This window comes from Cervus elaphus, chromosome 10 (genome assembly GCF_910594005.1).
Source record: "Cervus elaphus chromosome 10, mCerEla1.1, whole genome shotgun sequence".
Classification (NCBI taxonomy): domain Eukaryota; kingdom Metazoa; phylum Chordata; class Mammalia; order Artiodactyla; family Cervidae; genus Cervus; species Cervus elaphus.
In genome coordinates, this window is record NC_057824.1 from 15,418,969 (window position 1) to 15,443,130 (window position 24,162).

A 24,162-nucleotide genomic window follows, 5' to 3' on the forward strand; every position below is an offset into this window, starting at 1 on the left:
GTTTATTGAAAGAACCAATAAACCTGATGAGGGGTGCACAAAAATTCAGACTTGGGCCACTCAGGACAGATAACACCTTCCCTCTACCGTGGTGTGATGACCTAAAAACAATTCAGACATGTGTTTTTACAACTTTTTTAATATATATTTTTATAAACAGGTCACGTGATAAAATAGCACAAGAAACACTTACCAAATATAAGGTTATATCTTCCGCATATACAGGAGAATGAGGTCGTTATGTACAATAAGAAAATGATTTTAGGGGTTGGTTGGTTTTGTTTTCCTCTGTCCCCCTAATTTTTCCTCCTACAGTCGTTGGAAATATCACAGCTTCAGTTGCATTAATACTTTGGACAAATGGACAGCTGCCCCTCCCCACTGGGAGCTGTGGGGAGGAGAGGCTGAAGAAACTGGCTCCTGACCATCTCCGCCCTGGAGCCTCTGACCAGCGCTCCAAGGGCAGGGAAATCTTTGGGCTGTTGAACTGTCTCTCTTCAACAGCATCTCTCGCTCGCTCTTTCTCTTTCTCTCTCTCTCTTTCACTCTCTGGCTCTCTGGAAACTGGCTACTCTCTTCCAACCAGATTGGGGTGGGGGGGAGTGTCCCAAGATAGGGTGTGGGTGCTCAAGGTTGGGATGGAAAGGGGTCCCAGCCCCCTCCTCAGCAATCGCCAAGATGGGCCAGCACCCCAGGACTTCCCGATGTCTTGGGACTGGACAGAACACGGTGAGCCCACGTGGGCAGGTGGAAGTCTGGGAAGCTGGGGAAAGGGAGGCTGTGGCTACAAAGGAGCTCTCCCTCTGGGTGTTGAGGGGGAGCTGGTCACTGGAAGATCGGTCACTGGCTAGGGCCCCCCTTTCCAGCTTCCACCTGGTGGAGACCTGCCCAGCATGAAGTGTTCCACTGAGGGGCCTGGGCCCAGCTGGCTACAAGGGTTGCGGGGCAGGGTCCACTCAGGACTGCTCCCAAGGCCTGCAGGCCCTAATGGTCGCTCCAGCTGCAGGCCTCTCAAGGTAGCGATGCCACCCCTGGTTTAAGGTGGACTGGGGCCAGCTGGGCTAATGTTGATTATGCCAAGGTCACTGTCAGCCTGGTGGCCCCTCTCCTAATCCAGTTCTGCCCTAGCCTAGCCAGGGTCCAAGGACCTTAGGCCTGGGGGTGGGGGTGGGGGTGGGGCGAGCCGGGCCTGTCTCACACAGCGGCAAGGAAGAGGGGAGGTCGCTGGGGGTCAGGCTGGCATGAGTGGGGGAAGGGCGGGTGGGACTTGGGCTCCTGGGCGGGCCATGGCTTTGGCGGCGGCCTGTTTCCCCTCGCACCCCTCGGAGGGCTCCAGGCGCGGTGCAGTGGAAGATGCGGAAAGCCCTGGGTGCTCTTCCGGGCCCCTGTGTCCTAGGGGACCCAGCTCCCCTCAATCCCCCTGGGCCCTGCCCGGGGTGGGGAGACAGAGCGGGGTGTGGCGGAGAAGGCGGTAGGGGCGGCCGTCTGGCGAACTCAAAGCGCCCCCAGGACCGAGCCCCAGCGCTCCCCCTCCGGCGGGCGGGCGAACGATGGAGGCGACTGTGGCGTGGCGAAGGGCGGGCGTGCAGTTGCGGGCACGAGGGGCATGCACAAATTCCCCGAGCGTGCGTGCGTGCGTGCGCGGGGCTGGCCCGCCCGCCGCCCTCCCTGCTCGGGGCGGGGCGGGGAGGAGAGCGAGGGGCCGAGGGCGGGGAGGCCCCGACTACTCGACGACGAGGCAGCGGGGCAGGTGCTGCGAGAAGTACTTGAAGAGCTCGGGGGTGGCTCCGGGGCAGTTGGTCAGCTCCAGCTCCTCCAGGTCCTGCAGCTGCACCAGGCCGGACAGCCCCGTGGCGGTCAGCAGCGGGCAGCCTGCGGAGGGGCGGGGCTTAGTGGGCGTGGCCCGGGCGGGGCGAGACTCCGCCCTCTGGCCCGGTGGGACCTGCGCCACGGCGAGTCAACACCAGGAGTGGGTCTGCACTAGGGTCCCGACAGTGCTGGCGGAGTCGGCCTAGGTGGGGATGAGTGGCCACTGCCCAGGAGGGCGGCACAGGGTCTCACCTGCCAGAGACAAGAGACGCAGACTCCTCATGGCCAGGAGGTGCTTCAGCCCGAAGTCCTGCACCTGGGCGGGAAGGCGGGGCGAGTTAGCTATTTCCGTTCGCGCCTCGAGGGAGCCCCACTCCTAGCGTCAGGCCGTAGGGGGCAGGGGTTAGGTTCTCAGGTCCCCACGGAGTCGCTGAGGGCCCTGGGGACTCCGTGCGCGCCGCTTGGGTGTGAAGGGATCCCAGACTTCCTTACAGGATCTGAGTGGGCCGGGTGCAGGTCAGCGGCATATCTGGGTGGGGGCTTTCCCCGCGCCCCCCCACCTCCCCCGCCTACTCCCCAGTCTCTGGAGGCGTGGAGGGCTGATACCTGGCAGCACCATCGCAGGTAGAGGCTGCGGAGGGACGACATGGTGGACAAATAGCTGAGGCCAGTGTCCGTGATGCGTACACACCTGTGGCCGCAACAGAAGGGGTTGCCCACCTTCAAAACACCTGTCCCCGCCCCTCAGCTCCGGCCCCTTCCTTTTCCGCCCCAGACGCCCGGAGCTGAGCTACCTTCCTGCCCCACGGTGCCGCGCCCCACCCAGGCTCCGCCCCCAACTGGCCCCTCGGTCGTATTCCCGGCGGGGGGGTGGGGGGCGGGCACTGCTCAGCCCCGCCCCCTTGTTATAGTCCACACTAGGTTAGCCTCTTGTGAGGGCCCCGTTCCCCTCACTGCAGCCCCCCTCTAGCTCCAGGCTTGTCCACTAGGCTCCCTTCATAGAGTTCCAGCAGCCTCGCCTGGCCCTGCCCTCCGTGGCCTAGGGGTGGGGCCGTGCACACCTGTCCAGCACAAGCTCCTCCAGGCGATGCAGGTCACAGGCTACATACTCGAGCGCCATGTCAGTGATGCGCGGGCACCAGGAGAGGTCGAGGCTGCGGAGCTTCCGCAGGTTCTCGGCCACGAGCTCCACGCCGTCGTCCGTGACCTTGGAGCAGCCAGAGAGGCTGAGCGCGGTGAGGTTGGGCAGGCTGTGCACCACGTTGACCACGCCATGGTTGGTGATCTCCCAGCAGGAGAGCAGGCGCAGCGTGTGCGTGCTGTGGCCCTGGCGCGCCGTGAAGTAGGCCAGGGCTGTGTCCGTCACGTGGTAGGCCTGCAAGCTCAGCTCGGCCAGGTTGGGCAGCAGCTGCGAGATGGCCGCGATGGCGTCGTCGGCCACGTTGATGCAGTCGCTCACGCTCAGCGAGGTGATCCGCGCACTCAGGCTGGACCACAGCCCAGCCTCGGTGAAGTCGTTGCAACCTGACAGCTCCAGGCGCACCACGCCCTGCATCTGCTCCAGCATCACCTGCGGACAGGTGCAGGGTCAGGAGGGGGTCAGGAGGCCTCCATGGAACTCAAGCCTACCGTGGTTTCCCAGGCATGACACTCCCCACGGGCATGGCGGGCTGATAGCAGACAGGGTGGAAGGAGCCTGCCGAGGGGCAGGAAGCTGTGTTCTTGAGGGTGCAGACAGTGTAAACACCCATCAAGCTGGACTCTGCCAAGTGCACTTTACAGTGTGTTCGTTACATATAAACAACATTCTTAAGAGAGGAGGCAGGGCACAGGAGATCTGGGAGTCCGAGGCCAGGCTGGAGCAGGTGCTCAGAGCCCTTGGTGTTAATGATGCAATGATTCCTGGGGAAGGGGCCACCTCCACAGCTGCTCCTCTGACCTTTGCCCCTGCTTCTCCCACCTCCTCCAGCATCCTCCCTACCCAAGGCGACCTTCTCGGCATGCAGGGTCTCACATTTGTCTGCTTTGCTGTTGCATGCATGAGTGCTAAGTCGGTTGAGTTGTGTCCAACTTTGCAAGCTCTGTCCATGGGATTCTCCAGGCAAAAATACTAGAGTGGGTTGCCATACCCTCCTCCAGGGGATCTTTCCAACCCAGGGACTGAAGCTGTCTCCTCCACTGGCAGGTGGGTTCTTTAGCAATAACTGGGAAGCCCCTGCATTGCTGTTACTGTCTTGAAATCCTTAGTTATCTTTGAGCAAAGAACCCGAATTTTCATTTTGAACTAGATCCCCCAAACTAAGTAGCCAGCCCTGCTCCCCCCCACCCCAGAACCACACTCCTCAGGGCACCAGCCCCACCCTCGGCCACTTTGCTGCTTGCCTGTGAAAGCTTCTCCCCGCCCTCACCAACACACACGTGCTGAATGGCTGCTGCCTGGCCCAGCCCCCACCCCTGCTCCTCTGGGCCCGTGGCCGTGCGCACCTCCAGGCCGGCGTCAGTGATGGTGGAGCGCTTGAGGCTCATGGCCTTGACGCCCTTCTTGGAGAGCGCGTAGTTGTCGATGAACTCACAGATGTCCAAGTCAGAGACGCCGACCAGGCAGAAACCCTCAAAGCCACGTGCCGCGAAGCCCTGCAGGTTCACGAACTCCTTCTCACCTCCAGGCAGCACTGTGTAGAGCTCCTTGGCGTGCAACACAGGCGTGAGGCCCGCCCAGAACTTGGGCTGGTAGAGCACACGCCTCCAGGCCTTGCACACCTGCGCCAGCACACACTTCTCGCAGGCCGAGAAGTACCAGAAGAGGCCATTGAGGATCTTCTCATCTGTGGCCAGGGGTGGTCGCTCTGCTGGGGGCCCGGACACTGGGACTAAGGCTGGTCCACCAAGGGGGAGCCCTGCCTGGGGGCACAGGCCCCCGGCCAGGGCAGCCCGGGGCGGCGGGGCAGCCAGGCTGGGTGGTGGGAGGGTGGGCGGGGGTGGCTGGCAAGGGCGGTTCTTGGCAGCTGGCGTGCCCTTGGTGATGCTGGCTGCGCCCAGGCCGTTGGGCTGGCCCGGCAACTTCACCAGGCCATTGCGAGGCAAGCATGGAGGCTTGGGGTCGCCGTCGATGCCCGGGCTCGACATCTTCCTCGCTCGGGCTGCAGACAGGGTCCAGGAGACGGCAGTGAGTCCTGTGCAGGAGGACTAGGCTCCGCCCCATCCCCCCGGCGGCCCCTCCCAGGCCATTCTCAGAATCGCCCAAGAGAAAGGGTCTGAGTGTAAGCCCTGCCTCCCTGACTGAGCAGGTGCAGGAAGGCAGGGCTGGTCATGACTACGACACTCCCGAGCACCTGCTGTATGCACTGAGCTCAACCTCCACCCACCACAGAGCTTTTTGACCCCCAGGTTCTATGGAGGACAGAACAGAGGTGGAGGGACACTCACTGGTGACTGCCCCCTTCACCTCTGCTGCCCACCATCGGTGCCTGCCAGGCCTCTCTCTGCCAGGCAGGGCTGGGGAACTGAGGGTTTGGGGCATTCTCTGGCCACTCCTCTATGCTCTCTGGAATGGTTTAAGTGCTCCATCTGAGGCTCATGCACTGAGAATCTCCGTGGCTGCAGGAGATTCTGTGGCTCAGAACGTACCCAGAGAAAGGGCAAGTGTCTTCCCAGGGTACTCACGGTGATGCCAGCACTATGAGCCCTGCACACATATTGTTTCCTTAATCTTCCACTCAACCCATGGAGGATGAGGCTTTGATGATTGTACCCATTGTACAGATGAGGAAACCATAGCTTGAGGCAGTGTGAATTGCTTGCCTGAGGTCACAGTAAGTGGTGGAGCCAAGACACAGACAGAGAACTGGCTGCGGAAGGCTATGTGTAGGGATCTTCCCACAGGGTGGGGCTGAGACCACCCCCGGTCCCCCTGCTCAGGCCTCCAAGGCTGTGAATGGGTGGCAGAGGGCACTGGATGCAGATGACCCCAGAGAGAAGAGGCAGTGGGTCCCTCACAGGGCTACCATCTGCCTCTCGTTGCAGATCTCCTGCCGTCCCCACCTCTGACACTCAGCAAGGAGGTCACCCCAAATGGCTGTGTGGCCTTGGGGAGCCCTTTACCTGCTCCGAGCCTCACTGTCCTCACTTCAAAGCCTGGGGGTGACGACATGCCCCATGGAACAGCACGAGAAGAAGAGGATAAGTGCAGGGCGAGGCTCACAGGGAGCTTGCTGGCTCCGGGGGGGCGGGGGCCAGTGGTCCCGCCCTGCCCTTCCCAGCATCACACCCCCCACTGGTTTCCAAGCCCTGGGCAGGACAACACTGGCTGGCATTCCACATCCTGGGCTGGGCCCAAGGGTCTAACTGGGACACATGGCCCTCGTGGCTGCCAGCCCAGCTTTGAGTCCAAAGGCCCTCCTGCCTTGGTAGCCATGAACCTTCAGGCTGCCAGTCCACGCCCCAAGAGGAGACCCCCACACCTTGGCTGCCCCTTCATTGCAGGTCATGACCAGGTAGTTGCATTCCTCACCTGGGCTAATACACGACATCCCTAACAGCACTTGCCGAGTGCCCACTGGGATAATTGTGTATGTCAGCCTCACAACAGCCCGGCTGGGGGGCACAGGGGAAGCACTGCTGTGATCACGGTTTTCACACCAGGAACCTGAGGCTCCCAGGAGTTACAGCTGCCCACAGTGGCAGGGGTTGCCCAGCGTGAGGGCTGCCCCAGACCCCTTAATGCCAGTACATAGGAGGGGCCATCCTGGGACAACCGCGCCGCATGGAGGGACAGTATGAAGCCCACAAGTGCCCCCCCATCCTGGGGCCAGGTGGGAGAGTATCCTGGCAATTCCCTCGTGTGGGCTGCGCTGGTTAGAGGGGCAGCCCCTGTCTGAATACTTTTTGCGTCCCCAGAGCAGGGCGCGCCCGGCGGCGGCAGGACCATGGACAGCGCCCCCGCAGGCGCCTCGTGCGAGCTCCGGGGCCGGGCCGGGTCGGGCCGCGCCACCACGGACAGCGGCAGCGCGCGGCGGGTAGGGTACGGCCCGGCAAACTCAGCTCGGCTGGGAGGGGCCCGGGAGGCTTGCGAGGGGAGGGGGGAGAAGACGCCCGCTCGGCTAAGATCCGGAGGAGGAGGCGGCGGAGGCGGCACCAAGGGAGAAATAACTCAAGAGCAGTGCCGATTTAGGTTGAAAATTCTCCCAGCCATGGGTGCGCACGTGGAGCCTGAGTCGAGGGGATCACGTGTATGCCCCGGGCATCCGCGGGGCTCCCTTCCGTCCCCCACAGGAACTCACATTTGCATACACCCACAGTCCCATCCCCAGCCCCCAGACCTCTGGGTGGAGCCCATCCACGGAAAAGAGCTTACAGCAGCCTGCAGGGAGTGTCCGAGGCCTGGCTGCCCCTCTTTCCACAGCCCCTGGCCGGCCTGTCGGTTAGCCTCCCCGCCCCCTACGTTCTGGGTTTGAGCATCCTTCCCTCAGAGGCAGGCCTGCTGCTCCCCGACCTTGTCCACAGTCTTGCACTCCGGCTGCTCCTCACACTCCAGCCTCGTTGACTTAGTCTGAGCCCTGGATCTTCAGCTCAAAACTGGAAACAGCCACACCTTAGCGCAGGGGTCAGGGCTTTGGGACAATGCTCAGATCAGAAATGGGTCTTCCTGCCGGTGAGGCAAGGGGCCCCTCAGCCTGGCTCTGACCCCCTGACCCAGCAGACGGTGGCAGAGCCTCCGCCTTCCTGGCACCTGCCCCCACTGCACCCAGTGTGTCCAGGAGGACCCACCTGGTCTTCCTGTCAGGACGGGGCAGGGGCAGCCAGTCCACTGGGGACTGCTCCCCTTTAGGGAGAAGCACCAGCAGCTAACGCGCAGGGAAAGAGGCTTTTAAAATAAGACGGTCAGGCTCGCACTATTCTCAGCCTCAGCCCCTGATGTGCTGTGTCTCCATGAAGGGTGGGATTCTGGGGGAGGGCTTCTCCTGTGATGGCTGCAGGGGCTCCGGGCTCCTGGTTCACCACAGGAGGAGGGAGGTGGTCACTAGTTTAGCTTCTTGTCTTCACCAGCTGAGCCAGAGGTGAATCAGGGAGAGCAAACCAGGCCTCTGCTTCCCCAGCAGACTCATGGGAACCATGGGGGCCAGAGGGCACCTGGGGAGCAACGTGAGTCCTGCGAGGACTCCAGACCTTGGTGGCTTCCAGGTCTGGAGATGGCCACGCTGGGGCTTCCTGAGGAGCTGCCTCTTCTACAGATGAAGTCACTGGGCCCCGAGACCCAGCAAGTCCACCTTAGAGCCTCACTTCCAGCCCCTTTCCAGACCTGACCCTACAGTTCAGCCAGACCTGCTGTCCTGTTCTCCCCTATCCCTCTGCCCGGGCACATGCTGGTCCCCTGCTTGCTCAGGAGGCCTCCGGGATCCTTAACCCCGCAAGCTCCTCCTGTTCTATCCTTCGGTGTGAGCACCGCCCTGCCTCTCCCCATGTGACCCCTGGCCTGAAAGCATCTCCAGATGTCCGCCATGAGGTGGACTATCATCACTGTCTACCTGTCTGTCTTTCCTGAGGACAGACAGCATGACGGCTGAGTGGCTGAATGAATGAAGAATGCCAGTCCAATGATCAGGGTCATATAGAAAGGGGTGGTTTCCCCGGAGGCAGGACGGAGGGCAGTCGACGGAAGGGCTGTGGCTCAGCTCCTCAGTCCAGGTTGTGACAGAGGCCGGTGTCCATGGGGGAGTGAGAGAGTGATGCCAGGGTCTCTGAGAAGGCTCCCAAGGCCCTGGGGCTTGGGGCGGGCTGTGCCTTTACTCAGACCTTCAGGAAGGGGACGGCTTGTGTGTCCTTTTTGGCCGAGTCCCCCCCTTGAGGGCTGCAGGGTTGAGGGTGCTGGTTGCCTGTTCCCCATGGTCGGGCCGGACCAGGGGGGAGGGGACAGGAAGCATTAGAAGGGAGGGAAGCTTCCCAGCACCACATCCCCCCTCTGCACTTCTGATCTCAGCCCAATCACACACTGCCCAACCACAAGCCGGGACAGCAAGTTTCAGAGTACATTTTCAGAAGTTGCACAAAGCTAGGATTTGACCCCAAGTCCTCCAGCTGTCTGACTCCCAAGACTCAAGCCAGGCATGGCTGTCCAGAGTGCAACCCTGCGCCCCCACCCACCCACCCCGCCTGCTGCTGCCTCCTTTCTCTGCTCTGTTCTGCTTCAGTCCCTATGCTCTCCCAGCCTGGAGCCCTGGGCCGGGGGCCTCTCCCAGCGTGCCCCCTGTCATGCCCCTGCTCTCCTTCCAGAGGCTGTAAGCTGCGTGTCAGCCACTGAGACACTCATCTTTGGGACTGCTCATACCCTGGAAGAGTGCTCATACCCACCCGTCATGGTCCTCAGCTCAGAGGTCTCTTTACTCATCCCTGATACCCCATCTAAAACAGTAGAACCTGCACTGACCAGTTCCCCCTACTGGCTGAGGGCCATTGAGCTGGACAGGGCATGGGTAGCCAGAAAAGCTCATATCAGATCAACCTGCAGCGGCAGCCCAGGGGCTGGGGTGACGACCGGGGTAGCTTGGGGTTGGGGACACGGCGCGGGCTGACAAATTCCGTGACAAAGCTCTGTGACTCAGGCACACTCACATCCCTACCACGTTGCACACGTCCTAGCAGCAGCGCTCCCCTCCCGCCCCCAGCTCGGAGATGCTTAGGGGTGTGGGTTGCCCCACCCAGGCGCCTGGGGCTCTGGAAAGGCAGCATGTGGGGCTCAAGAGAGAGTCGAGTTGGTGCTCCACCAGAGCACGTCCTGTGGCCAAGCTCAGGGCAGCTCAACCACGTGGGACTGGGCGCCTCCAGGAGTACGTGCCAGGCTCCAGGCCTCTCTGCTCTGAAGGGTCCGCGCCCTCCAGGGCCTGGGGCATCCAGTGCCTCAAACACTGCCCAGGGGATGCACGTGTCCAAGCCCACCCTCTGCAATGGGTCTGACTGAGGCTCCCCCGGGCCACTGGGTGGGGAGGTTCCGGGCCACCCACTTCGCTGCCACCTCCGCTCGTCCCTCAAGCCAGCCCTCAGACACAGCAGCAGCTCCCACGTGTGAGGAGACGGGGGCTGCAGACAGCTCACAGTGCCAGCCCAGGAACCCCTTCCCCAGCCTCCAGGCAAGAGGTCTCCCTGGTCCCCGCAGCACAGCCCTTCTCGAGGCTGGGCCCAGCTAGCCTGAGTGTCTGGGTGCTCCGACCTCCAGCCACTTGTTTCCTTCTGACCAGTGGGTGACAGGATTTGTGCAAGTGCCCTGAAAGTGGGTGTGAGCTGGAAGGCGGCATCGGCCCCGTGAACCTCTGCAGCATCAGAGATGCCCGTAGGCCTGGCCCACAGCAAGGGGAGGCAGATGCCCCCAGGCCCCTGGTGAGGGGGAGCCAGGCCACAGAGGCAGCAGGCACTGGGCTAGGTGAGTCCTGGGGCCCCCTGGGGCCTGCATGGCCTCCCTGCTCTGCGTGTTTGGGACTGGGCCTTGAATCCCCCTCCTCCCCAGACAGCCTCGGCCAGCCCCAGGGCCATCTCCTGTGGAGCCAGTGAGTCGCCCTGGGGGAGCCCAAACCTCTCAGGCTCCCAACCCGCCAGGCCTCCTGCCCCAAGGCTGCTGTCCGGTATCCTTCGAAGGCATCTGTGGGCAGAAAGGGCCCCAGGCTCTGCCCAGCGCCAGGGGGCCCTGGGCTGACCCTGGTCCATGGGCCCTGTCCATGGAGGGAAGGCCTCCCCTGCAGAGGCTGGGAGGGGTGGAGGAGCAGCCGCCAGGCTGCAGGCTCTTGGAAGCTCCAACAGCCAGACCTTCTCTCCTTCTTGGGTCATGGGTGGGGGACTCCTCGACCCACTCAAACCCCCAGAAGGACAGACCCTCCTCCAGCAAGTCTCAGGGTGCCCAGCTCTGCTTCTGGGGCCCTCCAGCCTTGGCCAGCGCCCAGCCCCTCCTCCAGAGCACACGTGGCCAGCGCCCTCCCTTCCTCTCGACCTCCCACTGTGGCAGCTCCGTGCAGGGCCGGGCTCAGGTGTCCAGGGGCAGGTCAGCCACCGGCCTCGCGTTCACAAGCTCCTCCTGGAGTGTAACTGTATCTAACACCTGTCTCCAGGCCCAGGGGCTCACGGTGCTGGGCTGAGGAGTTCCGAGTGCTGTGGGGTCGGGGACCTCACCCAGGCAACCCGGCTGGAGGCCTGTAATTCGGCGTCCACGGGGGAACAGCACGGTGGCACCGACCCACAGCCTTGGTTCAGTTGCCATGGGGATCCGGCCTCAACCAGGCAGCCACTGGGGTGAAGGGCTGGGGGGAGGCCCGGCAGGGCTGGAGGCCCAGCTGCAGCCGCCAGGGAAGGGGCTGCGGTTACGTAAGCCCGGGGGAGGGGGGTGTGTGTGGCGGCGCTGTCCCAAGCCCCCTCCCCGCCTCCTGCTCATTGTGGCCTTCTTGGTGTTGTGGCCTGCCCCCTCCCCGCCTTGTAGCCTGGCCCGGCACACACCTTACCTCGGCCCGGGCTCCTGGCTCATGCCACGCTGTCCACCGGGCGTCCTCCCGTCATGGGGAGCCCGGCATGGGCACCGGCGAAGCGGGGAGGCGACCGAGGTGCTGGCCTGGCCGGCAGGGCCCGGCCGCGCCCCGCGCCCCGCGTCCGGCCTGGCCGGGCCCCTCCGCTGCGCCCCGAGAGGAGCTCCCCGGTGGGAGAGGATCAGCCGCCCCGAGCCTCCCACCGGGGAGGCTATGGCTGTGCCCAGATAAATAAGGCCGCTTTGCAGGGAGCCGGGCGGGCGCCTCCTCCCTCCCCTCGCCCTCCTCCCCGCGCTCCTCCTCCGCCCTCCTCCCCGCGCTCCTCCGCGGCCGCCGGCGGCGCCGCGCGCGCCCCCCGCCCGGCCTTACGCGCCGCTCCCTCGCGCGCTCCCGGCGCCGGTAGCCAATCCGGGCTGGCGAGCCCGGGCGGGGGTGCTGAGGATGCCGAGCCCCGCCCCGCCCCGCCGCGCCGCGCCCTCCCGCGCGCACAGCGCGCTCCCGCCCCGGCGCCCACGGGCACGCGCCGGCCCGGCACGCGCTCCCGCTCCCCCTTGCCACGGGCGCCCGCACAATAACAAACCCGGCGCGCGGCGGGGCGGGGAGCGAAGAGGAGGGCCGGTGAGGGCAGGAGGGAGGCGAAGGAAGGTCCAGGCCCGCGAACGCAGAGCCAGGCTGGAGCGAACCCTGCCTCGGAGGAGCGGCGGGGACCCCGAATCCAGCGGGGCCCAGAGGATCGAGCCTTTGGGCGCCAGCGGTCCGACCCTTCCCCTCCCGGCCCCTCTTGCGGAGCGGACGGCCGGGCCCCCTTCACCGCCCGGCCGTCACATCCTCCGCGCACCTGTGGGTACCAGGCCCCGGAACCTCCCTCAGCCGGGGGCACAGTTGCGTACCCGCAGAGCAGAGTAACAATTGACCAGTAGATCATTTCGGAGAGGGAGGAGCGCGATGGAGGTTCAAGAGGGCCACGTGATGGAGACCTCCGAGGATGGTGGTGGTGGGGCTCCTGAGGACAGGACACTATACTGAGTCCCTCAAGGGAGAGAGGGCAAAGGAAGGTGTTCAGGAAAGGGTGTGCAAAGGTCCTGAGGCTCGTTCCCTCTGGGATGGGCCTGGAGAGACGGTGGGACGGGGCGGGGCGGGAGGATGCGGAAGGCTCTGTCTGGGCCCCTGGGGATGCCAGGCCTCCCGGCAGGCTCGGGATGGAAGACCAAGGCTTATGCTGCCCACCTCGGGACCTCCTGGGAGACAGCAGAGGGACCAGGTGTGGGGAGAGCAAAGTGGGGTCTTTGCACCAGGGAAAGAGCCCCAGGGCGGAGAGGGAGCCCTCTGAGAGCCTTAATAGAAAATGAAACCGGCTGTTGTCGGCAACGTTTTGACAGGAAGCAGACCCAGCGGGGCTGGTGTGAGGCGGGGCAGCTGGAGAGGGCAGGCTGGCCCGCTCAGGCAGCTGTGTGGGGTGCTGGCGGGGTGAAGAGAGCTCTGTGTGTGGTGGAGACTGGCCCCCGTTCTGCTGACCCTGACCGAAGGAGGCGGCTTGGCGGGGTGGGTGGGGGTGCGTGAAGACCTGAGGTGACTGGGGAGTGCTGTCTGACCCAGCCCATCATCTCCACCTGGGCTCAGCGCCCGCTGGGCAGGGAACGGTAGGGCAGCCCGGACCGACCCTGGTGTGCAGTGGCCTGACTGGGAGGCAGGCCTTCACTTTGCACTTTGCGGGGCTCTTGCCCCTCAGCAGGTGCCAGGGCCCAGGCAGAGAGCAGGCTGTGCCCTCACCTGGAGCACCCTCACCTGGAGCACCCCTCATCTTGATGGCTGGGCACAGAGGAGTCTCCCTAGCCCAGGCAGCTGGGGGTCTCCAGCTCTGGAGCATGAGGGGGTGAGGACGAAAGGCCATTGGCACACTGTGCCCTGAGAGCCTGGGGGTATGAGAGAGGGAGCCACAGTCACCTCGGGGAGCGGAGCTGCTTACCTCGTGGCTCTGCAGGCCCGACCTGCTCACGGGGTTCCTTCCTCAGGCCTTTCCTTGGGGTGAGGTGTGTGCTCCAGGATCACAAACCTGGGCTCAAGTCCGCCCTCCCTGGGGCCTCAGACAAGCAGGTCCCCTCTTGGAAAGTGAGTGTGGGGCCCAAGGGGTCGCCCTGGAGATCCTGGTGTAGCACGGGTGGGGACAGCCCCATGCTCCCCAGAGGTCAGGCTGCCCTGGACCCGCAGGGAGGACGGACACTGTGCCCCCACTGCCCCTGCTCCCCACCCACAGGCAGGGGCCCCAAGAGGGCCTGCGGGGGGACCACGTGGCGTGGGGAGGCCACAGGTGTGTTTGGCAGTCCTCAGCACTCTGAAGCCTGATGGGAGCCCAAGGAAGTGAGAGCCTCGCAGCGTGGGGTGGCCCAGCAGCTGTGGGAGGCGGGGGCGGTGGGTGGCAGGCCTGTGCTGCCTCCAGCTTCTGCTCCCTGCCTTCCCTCCTCCTGGAACCCAGGCCCGACTCACCAAGGCAGGGGAGGGGGTGCGGGGGGTGGAGTGGCCAGGGCTGAGGATGACTCAGGGCCCAGCTGTCACCAAGGCAACCCTGTTGCCTAGCAATGGCGGTTTCCCAGTAACGTTGTCTCCTAGCAATGGGATATTTTCCCGGGCCCTGGCTGGAGCCTGGCAGTTATTTTTAGCTCAGCTGCAAATCAATCTGCAGCTGCATTTTTGGCTCCTGGAGAAGATGCAAGGTGTATGTGGGGCGGCGGGAGGGAGGCAGTGGACTTCTGGTCAAGGGAGGAAACTTGCCATGTGTCCTAAGGTACAAGCTCATAGGTGGGCTAGGCCAGAGTCCACCTGGGAGCAGGGTGGGGGCTGTGCAGGTGAAGGGGAACCAGAGGCTGTTCAGGCTGCCCGGAAGAGCTGACAGATGTGACTGTCTCCCTGATGGGGTCTCTGGGAGGGCCATTCCCTCCAGCACCCTGGGGCTCCCTAGGTCAGGCTGGCCAGGAGCCTTCCAGGCTAGTGTTGATGGTGGGCACCCCTGGAGTGTGCCACAGGGTGGCAGCTTCCTGGCACCACGTGGCTCTGGGTTGTGGGAACCATCCTGGTGTCTCCAGCCCCCAGCCCCTCCAAGGGTGACAGCACCCTGCCCCAGGTCAGCTGGAGCACACCTTCAGGAGGTCCTGGCTGCAGGGGTCTGGGCGCCCACAGGCTCAGCTGGCCTCTGCTCAGCCCACGTCTCTCCCTCTCCTCGATTTTGCTGAAACGGGAGCCCAAATGAGAGGTCTCGGCAGCTGGTAGAATTTGACCCCTCTGGGCTTTCCCACCATTTCCTCAGGAGCTCGACTCGCCCACCCCTTGAAGCCAGTTCTCGCCTCCCACTGGCCAGCTTCCTGTTCCTGGTTTGCCCTGGGCGCCAACCAGACCTGGGGCGTAGTTCCCATCCGTCCACCCCCACTGACTCCCCTTGGGCTTTGTGTGGCTCCCACAGGTTCCGGACAGCCCCACCCCACCCCGATCTTGCGTGCTCCTCACCTGTGCCCCCCTGCTGGAGGGCACGGCCCACCTGAGACTGCTCCTGGTTCCACCATCTATCTGCTGGTCCCCAACCAGGACCTGGGCTTTGAGTGGGAAGTGGAGAGAGGCCCATTTTGAAGGGTCAGGGTACTGTAGCGTCTGGAGTTGGAGGCACACGCAAGAGCCTCCAAATGGAACACAGCGTCGGGGGAGTTACCTGAGATTTTGGGTGTCATTCGTCCATCCACACACTCTCTGGGTATTTACCGAGCACGTCTTCTCCTGCGCCCACAGCCCTCTGGGCTTCTTGATGTGGGCAGCAGACCTCTGATGGCTGACCGCACTGGGCGCTTCAGAGAAGCACCCCTCGCAGGCTGCAGGGCCAGGAGCTGTGAGCAGAGGCAGCCTGCGGGGTCTTCTTCCGCAGGTGACAGTCAGCGCCACCACCCAACCCTTGGAGAAGCAGCTGGGCAGGAGCAAGGGGAAGCTTGCTATCGGGGGGCCACCTCAGGGCCAGGTTTGTGCCGTTGCCAGACCAGGTCACTTTATAGGAACCCCTCCCAGGAACCCAGGGACACTGTCCCATTCTCAGGGGGTGGGAGGGGGTGGACAGGGAGGGTGGGGAGCCAGGGCTCCCGGCCGGAGGGAGGAGGATCTGAAGCAACTCCCCACACCGACACTGGAGGGTGCCTGAAGCCCGCTGTCAGCCTCACCAGCCTGGGGCAAGGGCGGTCCAGGGCCCTGGGGGTCCCTCCAGAACTGGACCTAGGTCTCAGCAAAGGCAACTGACTGGGATTCCCGTTCCCTTCCTCCCACTGGAGACTCCTTTGCCTTCTATGTGCTCACTGCCATGCCCTGTGTTTAGTTCAGTTCAGTTGCTCAGTCGTGTCTGACTCTTTGTGACCCCATGAACTGCAGCATGCCAGGCTTCCCTGTCCATCTCCAACTCCCAGAGTTTACTCAAACTCATGTCCATTGAGTTGGTGATGCCATCCAACCATCTCATGCTCTGTCATTCCCTTCTCCTCCTACCTTCAATCTTTCCCAGCATCAGGGTCTTTTCCAGTGAGTCAGTTCTTTGCATCAGGTGGCCAAAGTATTGGAGTTTCAGCTTAAGCATCAGCCCTTCCAATGAATATTCAAGACTGATCTCCTTTAGGATGGACTGGTTGGATCTCCTTGCTGTCCAAGGGACTCTCAAGAGTCTTCTCCAACACCACAGTTCAAAAGCATAAATTCTGCAGTGCTCAGCTTTCTTTATAGTCCAACTCTTACCTCCATGCATGACTACTGGAAAAACCATAGCCTTGACTAGACAGACCTTTGATGGCAAAGTAATGTCTCCACTTTTTAACTCCAAGGAGCCTTTTTTCCAAGGAGCAAGCGTCTTTTAATTTCATGGCTGCAGTCACCATCTACAGTGATTTTGGAGCCCAGGAAAATTAAGTCTGTCACTGTTTCCATAGTTTCCCCATCTATTTGCCATGAAGTGATGGGGCCGGATGCCATGATCTTAGTTTTTTGAATGCTGAGCTTTAAACCAACTTTTTCACTCTCCTCTTTCACTTTCACCAGGAGACCCTTTATTTCTTCTTCACTTTCTGCCATAAGGGTGGTGTCATCTGCATATCTGAGGTTATTGATATTTCTCCCGGCAATCTTGATTCCACCTTGTGCTTCATCCAGCCTGGCATTTCACATGATGTACTCTGCATATAAGTTAAATAAGCTGGGTGACAATATACAGCCTTGACATGCTCCTTTCCCAATTTGGAACCAGTCTGTTGTTCCATGTCCAGTTCTAACTGTTGTTTCTGACGTGCATACAGATGCATACAGAAATCTGCATACAGATTTCTCAGGTAAGAAGCAGGTAAGATGGTCTGGTTTTCCCATCTCTTTAAGAATTTTCCACAGTTTGTTGTGATCCAAAGTCAAAGGCTTTGACATAGTCAGTGAATGTTGGCAATTTGATCTCTAGTTCCTCTGCCTTTTCTAAATCCAACTTGAACATCTGGAAGTTCACAGTTTACATACTGTTGAAGCCTGGCTTGGAGAATTTTGAGCATTACCTTGCTAGTGTTAGATAAGTGCAATTGTGCAGTAGTTTGAACACTCTTTGGCATTGCCCTTCTTTGGGACTGGAATGAGAGCTGATCTTTTCCAGTGCTGTGGCCACTGCTGAGTTTTCCAAATTTGCTGGCATATTGAGTGCAGCACTTTCACAGCATCAGCTTTTAGGATTTGAAATAGCTCAACTGGAATTCCATCATCTCCACTAGCTTTGTTCGTAGTGATGCTTCCTAATGCCCACTTGACTTCACATTCGAGGATGTTTGGCTCTAGGTGAGTGATCACACCATCGTGGTTATCTGGGTCATGAAAATCTTTTTTGCCCTGTGCGCCCCTTTCTAAATTAGTAGTTGGGTAATGACATACAAAACTTAGCATCTTCACCATTTCCAAGTGTACTGGGGTGTCGAGTATGTGTGTCAAACCACTGTCACCACCATCACCCCCAGAACACTCCATTCCTCCCAGATGAACACTCTGTCCCCATTAAACACCAATTCCCCCATCACCTTGCCCCCAGCAACCTCCATTCTACTTTTTCACTATAAATTTGACTGTTTTAGGTACTTCATGTGAGTAGACTCATATCCTGTGACTGGCTTACTTCACTGAGAGGCTTCCCAGGTGGTACTAGTAGTAAAGAACCTACCACCTGCCAGTTCAGGAGACATAAGAGACTTGAGTTCCATCCCTGGGCTGAGAAGCTTCCCTGGAGGAGAGTGTGGCAACTCACTGTAGTACTCTTGCCTGGAGAATCCCATGGACAGAGAAGCCTGGTGGGCTACAGTCCAAGGGGTCACAAAGAGTCAGACACGACTGAGTGACTAGCACTTTCACTTTCCCACCTGCCTTGCCTAGGGCCAGGGGCAACTGAGCACTTGAGCCTGGGGGTCTCTGGCTTTTCATTGGCCTGGAAGGGCTGTGGGGTCGGGGAGGAGGCGGTGGTCTGCTCGGCCTGGCAGCAGCTCCAATGCTGCCTTCCCGTTGGCGTTGTCCGCCTCATCTGTCAGGGTGGACTTCTGGCCCAGGGCAGCAGGAGACCAGGGCGCGGGGACCTCACACCCAGAGACGGCAGAGGGTCTATGTCGGCCAAAGTTCTCAGGGACCCCAAGCGGTCCAGTACTGAGGCTGCAGTCCTGGGTTTGGGCCTAAGGCCTCTGTAATCTGACCCCAGTGTTTCATCAGGCTCTTTGGGGCCTGTCCGCTGTGTCCACACCGTGAGGCCTTTGCTGCCAGGAGCCGGCACACGAGATCCCACCCATGACAAGGTCATGAGGGAGAAAACTTGACGGGCAAGGCGGATCAGGTTTTCAGGGATTCCGAAAAGCTGCCCCCGGCGCTCACCTTAAAGATGATATCTGTCTTTTTGATGCTTGCTTCAATAGACTACTCCCTAATTTCTGTGACACAGGCAGAAGGCCTTCCCCGATCTCTTTCCAAATAAGAATCAATTTAGAACTTTAATCAATAAGTTTCCCAGGTAGTGGTATTTTATGAGATTATCCAGGGTGAAAGGAGTGTTTTAATTTAAACTCCTTTGCTGGTAGTTTGTTAGCCAAATGCATTTATGCCCTTGCTACTAATATGCATGATTGCTTATAATATCCTAATCATAAAATAGCATAAAGAACCTGATTATATAAAAGCCCTAATAGACATAGAGCATTTTTGAGCGGTGAAGGAGTCCTATAAGAAAACATAAAAAAATATTATTCTAAAGGTGGTTATTGGGTTGATGTTCGCTTGCTGTGTTTTGCTTGCTGTGTTTTTGTTTTAATGTGCTAAGGTTGTGTCATAGAAACCATTGTTAATATAGTTAAAGATCTAGAGAAATAAAAACTTAGCCCTAGTGTGGTAACAATGAAATGGTTGTTAATTGTCAGCCAGGAGTGCTAGGCAGAAGCTGCCTCACCAAAGTTGCAGCGTCAGTGTGGGGTAAACTTCTTAGATAAACCCAACTGACAACTTCTGCAGAAGGATTAATTTTGGTGTTAACAAGGTTATACTTCTACTCTGTACTGTTGCCCTATGAGACTGCTACCTTTCAGTTAAGGTCACCAGAGAAACAGAAAATAGGTTTATATTCACCTGACTTGCATAAAATGTTAATAGGCCCCAAGGCCAGAAGATAATGTACAAGACCCTCATAAACAAAGAAGTATGCAGAAAACACCCTGGTTTCGTGAAGAACAAGCTGATGTAATGTTAAACTATCTTCCCCTTAGAAATGTACTAATTTAGGGTATAAAAGCCACGGTAAAAAATAAAGCATTGCCAGACTCTGCACACACACCACCCCCCCCACCCCCCCCACCCCCGTCTGGTCACTCTCTCTGTCTCTCCCTCGCAGACTTGGCCCTATCAAGGCTGGTCTTACGTGTCTTCTCTCTCTCTCTCTCTCTCTCGCCCACGCCGTTCATCCTGAGGGTATCCCCTGGATCCTGCCGAGGCTGGACCCCGGCACTTTGCCAAGGTAGTCTGCCGTCCTCCCTTTTGCCTGGCTGTCTCTGCAATCCCCACCTGACCTCCACCCACCTCTCCTCCTGCCCTGGCCTCCACAGTGACACTGGGGGGGGAGTTTCCTCTAAGAGAGTGGGCCTGGCTCCAGCTTGGCCCCAACTACCAGGGCCTAACTCCGGGGCTAGGGCTGTTCTTGCTCCTGCTTCTTCACCGAGCCTGAGCCCGCATCCCGGGGTTACCCCCCTGGCATGTGGGAAGTCACCAGAGCCAGGCTGGGGAGAGATGGGGGCGGCAGGCCCAGGTGCCACTCCTGGAGAGAGCCCTCCAGATGAAGCCCCCCTAACCCAGACGTTCCAGTGGGCACCACTGCCGCCGAGGGCCTGGAGGACAGGGGCCCGGGCAGGACGGCGTGCAGGGCGAGGCTGGAGGCGAGCGGTGAGTGGGGGGACCTTGAGGAGGTGACGCAGAACTCCCGGTCCGTGGAGCCCCCTCCCGGGCCCCCGGCGACCCGCCCACCCCGAGAGCGCCGCTGCGATTGGTGGAAAGTTCGAGGCCCCGCGGCGCGATTGGCCGTCCGGCCCGCCCACCGCCTGCGCCGCTCCCAGGCTCCCGCCCGGTGCGTGGCCCGCCGCGCGGGCGGACGGGGCTGCGCGGAGCCGGGGCCAAAGCCCCGGCTGCTCCCGCCGCGCCCCCGCGCGTCCGCCGCGCCATGCCGCTCCCTGCGCTGCTCTGCGCGCTTTGCTTCTGCTTCTTGGCCGCGGCCGCTCGTGCCGGCTACTCGGAGGACCGCTGCAGCTGGAGGGGCAGGTACGAGCCCCACAGGAAACCTTCACGGGCCAACCCCTCGGAGCTGTGTGCGCCTCTTAGGCGGGGGCTGAGAGATGTGTCACCCGCCCTTTCGGGCGCTCCGTCCCGGCGCCGAACCCTTGCCACCTTTGCCTCCCAGTCTCTGAGCCCCGGGCCTCAGTTTCGTTCTCCACCAAGTGGACGCGGCTCTTGGTGCTTGCGGGGATGGGGTGCAGGGGGAACGGGCTGGCCAGGTGGGGACGCCGGCCGCCCGTCTCAGCGCCGCCTGTCCGTCCGCAGCGGCCTGACCCAGGAGCCCGGCAGCGTGGGACAGCTCTCCCTGGCCTGTGCGGAGGGCGAGATCGAGTGGCTGTACCCGGCTGGGGCGCTGCGCCTCACCCTGGGCGGCTCCGAGCCCGGCGCACAGCCCGGCATCGTCTGCCTGCGGCCGGCGCGGCCCTTCGCAGGCGCCCAAGTCTTCGCGGAGCGGGCGGGTGGCGCGCTAGAGTTGCTGCTGGCCGAGGGCCCGGGCCCGGCCGGGGCCCGATGCGCGCACTGGGGTCCCCGCGAGCGCCGGGCCCTTTTCCTGCAGGCCACCCCGCATCCCGACCTCAGCCGCCGCGTGGCCTCCTTCAGCTTCGAGCTGCGGGAGGATGGGCGTCCTGAGCTGCCCCCGCAGGCCCGCAGCCTTGGAGCGGATGGTGAGTGCGGGTCTGGGTGAAGACCTGACTGTCCTCCGCACTGCACCGGGGGAGAAACTGAGTGGCCTGTCACAGGCAGGGCAGGTGGGGAGGGGCGGGGGGCAGAATCCTGGAAGGTGAGGCCAGCCAGGGCACCCGGGCCCCTGGTCTTGAAGGGCTGGGGGAAGGGATGACGGCCAAAGCTGTCCAGGGCTCCCTGGCCCGGCGGTGACCTCCCTCCCCTCCCCCAGCCCAGTACAACAGAAGTCCACTGTGAGCCCGTCACCATGGAGACGCAGCCCCGCCTCCCCGCAGGGCACCAGACCCAGCTCTTTGCTCTCCTGGAGGTCGGAGCCTGACCCCACGGGAGTGGGGGCGGTCTCTGCTGTCCCCTGACCCCGGAACGCATCATAACCTCCTGCCCCGCGGGCTGGACTGGTGTCTTTGGGCCCCAGGAAGCAGCTCTGGGAGACAGGGAGTTACTGCTTGCTGGTGCTGCGTGGGAGATGGTCGGGCACCCGGCCCTGCAGCTCCAGGCCCGTGGGCCCTGTGCCTGCGTGCCGGCCGATGTCTGTGCATCACACACTCACGAGCCTTTAGTGTTACAAGTGCAGGGTGTCTTCAGAGTGAGCACAGAAGTTCCCTGAGACCCCAGGTGCCGTCAGGTGCTGAGGGGGGTCTGGGAGCTTGCCCTCGCCCTCCTGTGTCCAGCTGGGGGAGGGCTCAGGGCTCCACTCCTGACCTGCCCTGCATGTCAGCTGCCTGCAGACCCTGCAGTGATGCCGAGTTCCTCCTGGCCGTGTGCACCAGTGACTTTGGTGAGTGCCCCACTGTGGGGTGGGTGGTGGGGAGGAGCCGGGGGCCTGTCTTCCCCTGAGGCCACTGGCCAACACGTGTCCCCACAGTGATCTACGGAACCATCCTTGGGGTCGCCCACGACACAGAGCTACAGGAGTCTGTCATCACCGTGGCAGCTGCCCGCGTCCTCCGCCAGACGCTGCCGGTTTTCCGGGTGGGAGGCCCTGGGGGCCAGGGGCAGGCCTCCATTCGCACCCCACTGCACTGCGGCGTGCACCCCGGCCCTGGCACCTTTCTCTTCATGGGCTGGAGCCGCTTTGGTGAGGCCTGGCTGGGTTGCGCTCCCCGCCTCCAGGAATTCAGCCGTGCCTACGCAGCTGCCCACGCTGACCACCTGCACCCCTGTGAGGTGGTGCTGGACTGACAGGCCTGGGGAGCAGGGTGCTGGGGAGGGTGGGGGGGGTGGCCTGCGGACGGCATCACAGCATCACCTGCTTTTGAGGTAACAGTGATGACCAATAAGAGTGCTGAATGGATGAGCCAGTGTGCATGTGGTCCCCAGCCCAGGCCGCCTCACTCCGTTCTCTCCTCCCACAGCCTCGGGGGCTGCGCGCCACGCAGCCCATGCCTGGGGGAGGGGGCTGCTGCTGGGGGGGCACTCAGGGACCCCCTCTCACGTGACCCTCGGTCTGCTGTCCCAATGCCAGGTGCTTCTCTCACTCAGAGTGGGAGTGAAAAGGGGCCATAACCCCCAAGGTCTCAGGTGGGCAGGCAGGCGGCCCCACTTTCCACCCTGAGGGAAGGGGCTGCGGTTTGGCAACCTGCTGACTTCCCCAAGTGGTGTGCCGCAAGCCCAGTGGTCACCCTGGCCCCCGCCCCCCGCCCATGAGGAAGAATGGGCCTCTGTCCCCAGGCCCCTCTGATGTGCCCCCCCATAGCTTTGGGGTCTCTCCTGCAGGTGTCCTATTTGTTGCCCATTTCTGGTGGGTGGGGGCACACAATGGGGTCTCTTAAAGGCCATTTCCCCCACCTCTCCTCAGTGGCCTAATTGTCATTGCCCTGGACCACACTGAAGGCCCTGATGCTGAAAGGCCCCAGTGCTGGGCGGGGGGTGCGGAGAAGAGAGGGGAGTGGGGGGCTGTGCATGGGGGACTTTGGAAGCTGGAACGAGCTGGCTCTGCTGACCCGGTCCCATAGCTCGTGTCTGGGGGGATTCCTGGGCTGAGCCCCAGAAACAACTTTCCTGGCAGTCCTCACTGGAGAAGCGACCCTGCCATCCTGCCAGCAGGAACTGAGGCTGGGAGGGGAGCAAGGTTCCTCGGGGTGCCTGCTGCCGGACTCAGCCTCGTGTGGCCACACCCTGTGTGGACAGCAAGTCACTTTAGTGGCCACTCTGGAGTTTCCGTGGGGCAGACTGTCTAAGGCTACAGTGTCAGGGGGACCTACTTCTTCACTTGGATGGGCCGCTAGCTGAGGGGACTGCTGAGAATTGTGAGGGGGAGTACAGTCACCCTGGAGGGCAAGTGCCCCTGGGTTCCTGCCACCTCTGCTGTTCTTAAGGCTCCTTGCGGAGCCTCTTGCTCCCCCAGACTCAGACTGGCAACCCCAGATTGCTCGGGGCTCAGGCCCCAGATCTCCTCTTCGAGTACATCCCGAGTACATTCAGAGTGAGGCCAGCCTTCTGCCTTTAAATACCACCAACATGCTGATGACCCCACATTTGGATCTCCCATGGACCTCTCTCCTCGACCAGACCCTTGTATACCTGTTTCCCTCCCCTCCAACAGGGAATATCTCAGTAAAGACCAGAGGAGAAGGAGGCGGGTGTGCTCTCCTGCCCCCTCCTCCTCTCTGTCTGCAGAGGCCCTGGCCGAGGAGGGCTTCCCCTCTGGACCTGAGGGGTGCCTTACCCTTGGCTCTTGGCATGATGCTCTGGCCAGCTCTCCTCTTCTTTGGAGAGAGGCCTACGGCCACACCCAGTGGTCACTGTGGATTGCCTCTGGGACCATCTGTCACAAAACTGTAGGGCAGCTGCCTTGGGGTGGGCCCTCGGCTGGACACTGGCCTCTACCCACCTGCCCCAGGAAGTGCCTCCGATGAAGCACCTCTGGTGCATACATCCTCCTCCAGAGAAAGTGTTGGCTTTGCAACCAGCTCAGGAGGAGCAGAAAGAGCAGGAGTGGGTGTGGTCAACAGGACGAAAGGAGCCCCAAGGTGCTCTGGGAGGAGCCAGGAAGGCTTGGGCCAGGAGCTTCATGCCTGCTCTCCAGGAAGTGGCCAAAGGGAAACGGTGTGGGTGAGCACATGGGCAGGGGCTATGGGAGCAGATGCCTTTGGGGCACCGCTGGGTGCGTGTACTCACAGAGGTGTGCACCGGTGCCTGGTGCCCAAAAGTGAGGGGCAGATGCAGATGTTAAAGTGAAGGATTTGTCAGTGTGCCCACGGGGGAGTCTGGGTAGGCGGTCATTCACTTGACCGGCTTTTATTGTTTCTTTTAGGTGTCAGGTGCCGTGCCAGGCACCTAAACAGGCAAGAATGGGATGCTGTGTAAGCCCAGTGCACGTCCTCCCTTTCTG

General features: G+C 61.5%; 2 protein-coding genes across 3 annotated transcripts; one reads left to right on the forward strand and one right to left on the reverse strand.

The window, feature by feature from the left end:
- Positions 1-121: 121 nt before the first annotated feature.
- Positions 122-11,675, reverse strand: FBXL16 (F-box and leucine rich repeat protein 16). 2 transcript variants are annotated; one of them, XM_043915753.1, is made up of 6 exons: positions 11,284-11,675; positions 4,294-4,949; positions 2,871-3,379; positions 2,416-2,500; positions 2,062-2,125; positions 122-1,872 (listed from the first exon to the last, which is right to left on the reverse strand). In XM_043915753.1, the coding sequence occupies exons 2-6, from the start codon at positions 4,933-4,935 to the stop codon at positions 1,724-1,726; spliced, it is 1,449 nt and encodes a 482-aa protein (XP_043771688.1). In that variant the 5' UTR covers positions 4,936-4,949; positions 11,284-11,675; the 3' UTR covers positions 122-1,723. The 2 variants fall into 2 exon arrangements, with proteins under 2 accessions (XP_043771688.1, XP_043771687.1); XM_043915752.1 differs by having other exon boundaries at positions 11,289-11,674.
- Positions 11,676-19,586: 7,911 nt separating this feature from the next.
- METRN (meteorin, glial cell differentiation regulator) lies at positions 19,587-22,122 on the forward strand. Its single transcript, XM_043915784.1, has 4 exons — positions 19,587-20,129; positions 20,409-20,809; positions 21,547-21,606; positions 21,694-22,122. Exons 1-4 carry the CDS (start codon positions 20,032-20,034, stop codon positions 22,008-22,010), a joined length of 876 nt encoding a protein of 291 aa, XP_043771719.1. The 5' UTR covers positions 19,587-20,031; the 3' UTR covers positions 22,011-22,122.
- The last annotated feature ends 2,040 nt before the right edge of the window (positions 22,123-24,162 follow it).

Bases quoted from the DNA above. Each gene is read 5' to 3' on its own strand.
- METRN (XM_043915784.1), top strand. From the start codon at position 20,032: ATGCCGCTCCCTGCGCTGCTCTGCGCGCTTTGCTTCTGCTTCTTGGCC. The intron at 20,810-21,546 runs GTGAGTGCGGGT...CCTGCATGTCAG, and splicing joins CCGCAGCCTTGGAGCGGATG to CTGCCTGCAGACCCTGCAGT. The intron at 21,607-21,693 runs GTGAGTGCCCCA...GTGTCCCCACAG, and splicing joins CGTGTGCACCAGTGACTTTG to TGATCTACGGAACCATCCTT.
- FBXL16 (XM_043915753.1), bottom strand. From the start codon at position 4,935: ATGTCGAGCCCGGGCATCGACGGCGACCCCAAGCCTCCATGCTTGCCT. The intron at 3,380-4,293 runs GTGCGCACGGCC...ACCTGTCCGCAG, and splicing joins TCACTGACGCCGGCCTGGAG to GTGATGCTGGAGCAGATGCA. The intron at 2,501-2,870 runs GTGTGCACGGCC...TTGCGGCCACAG, and splicing joins GAGGAGCTTGTGCTGGACAG to GTGTGTACGCATCACGGACA.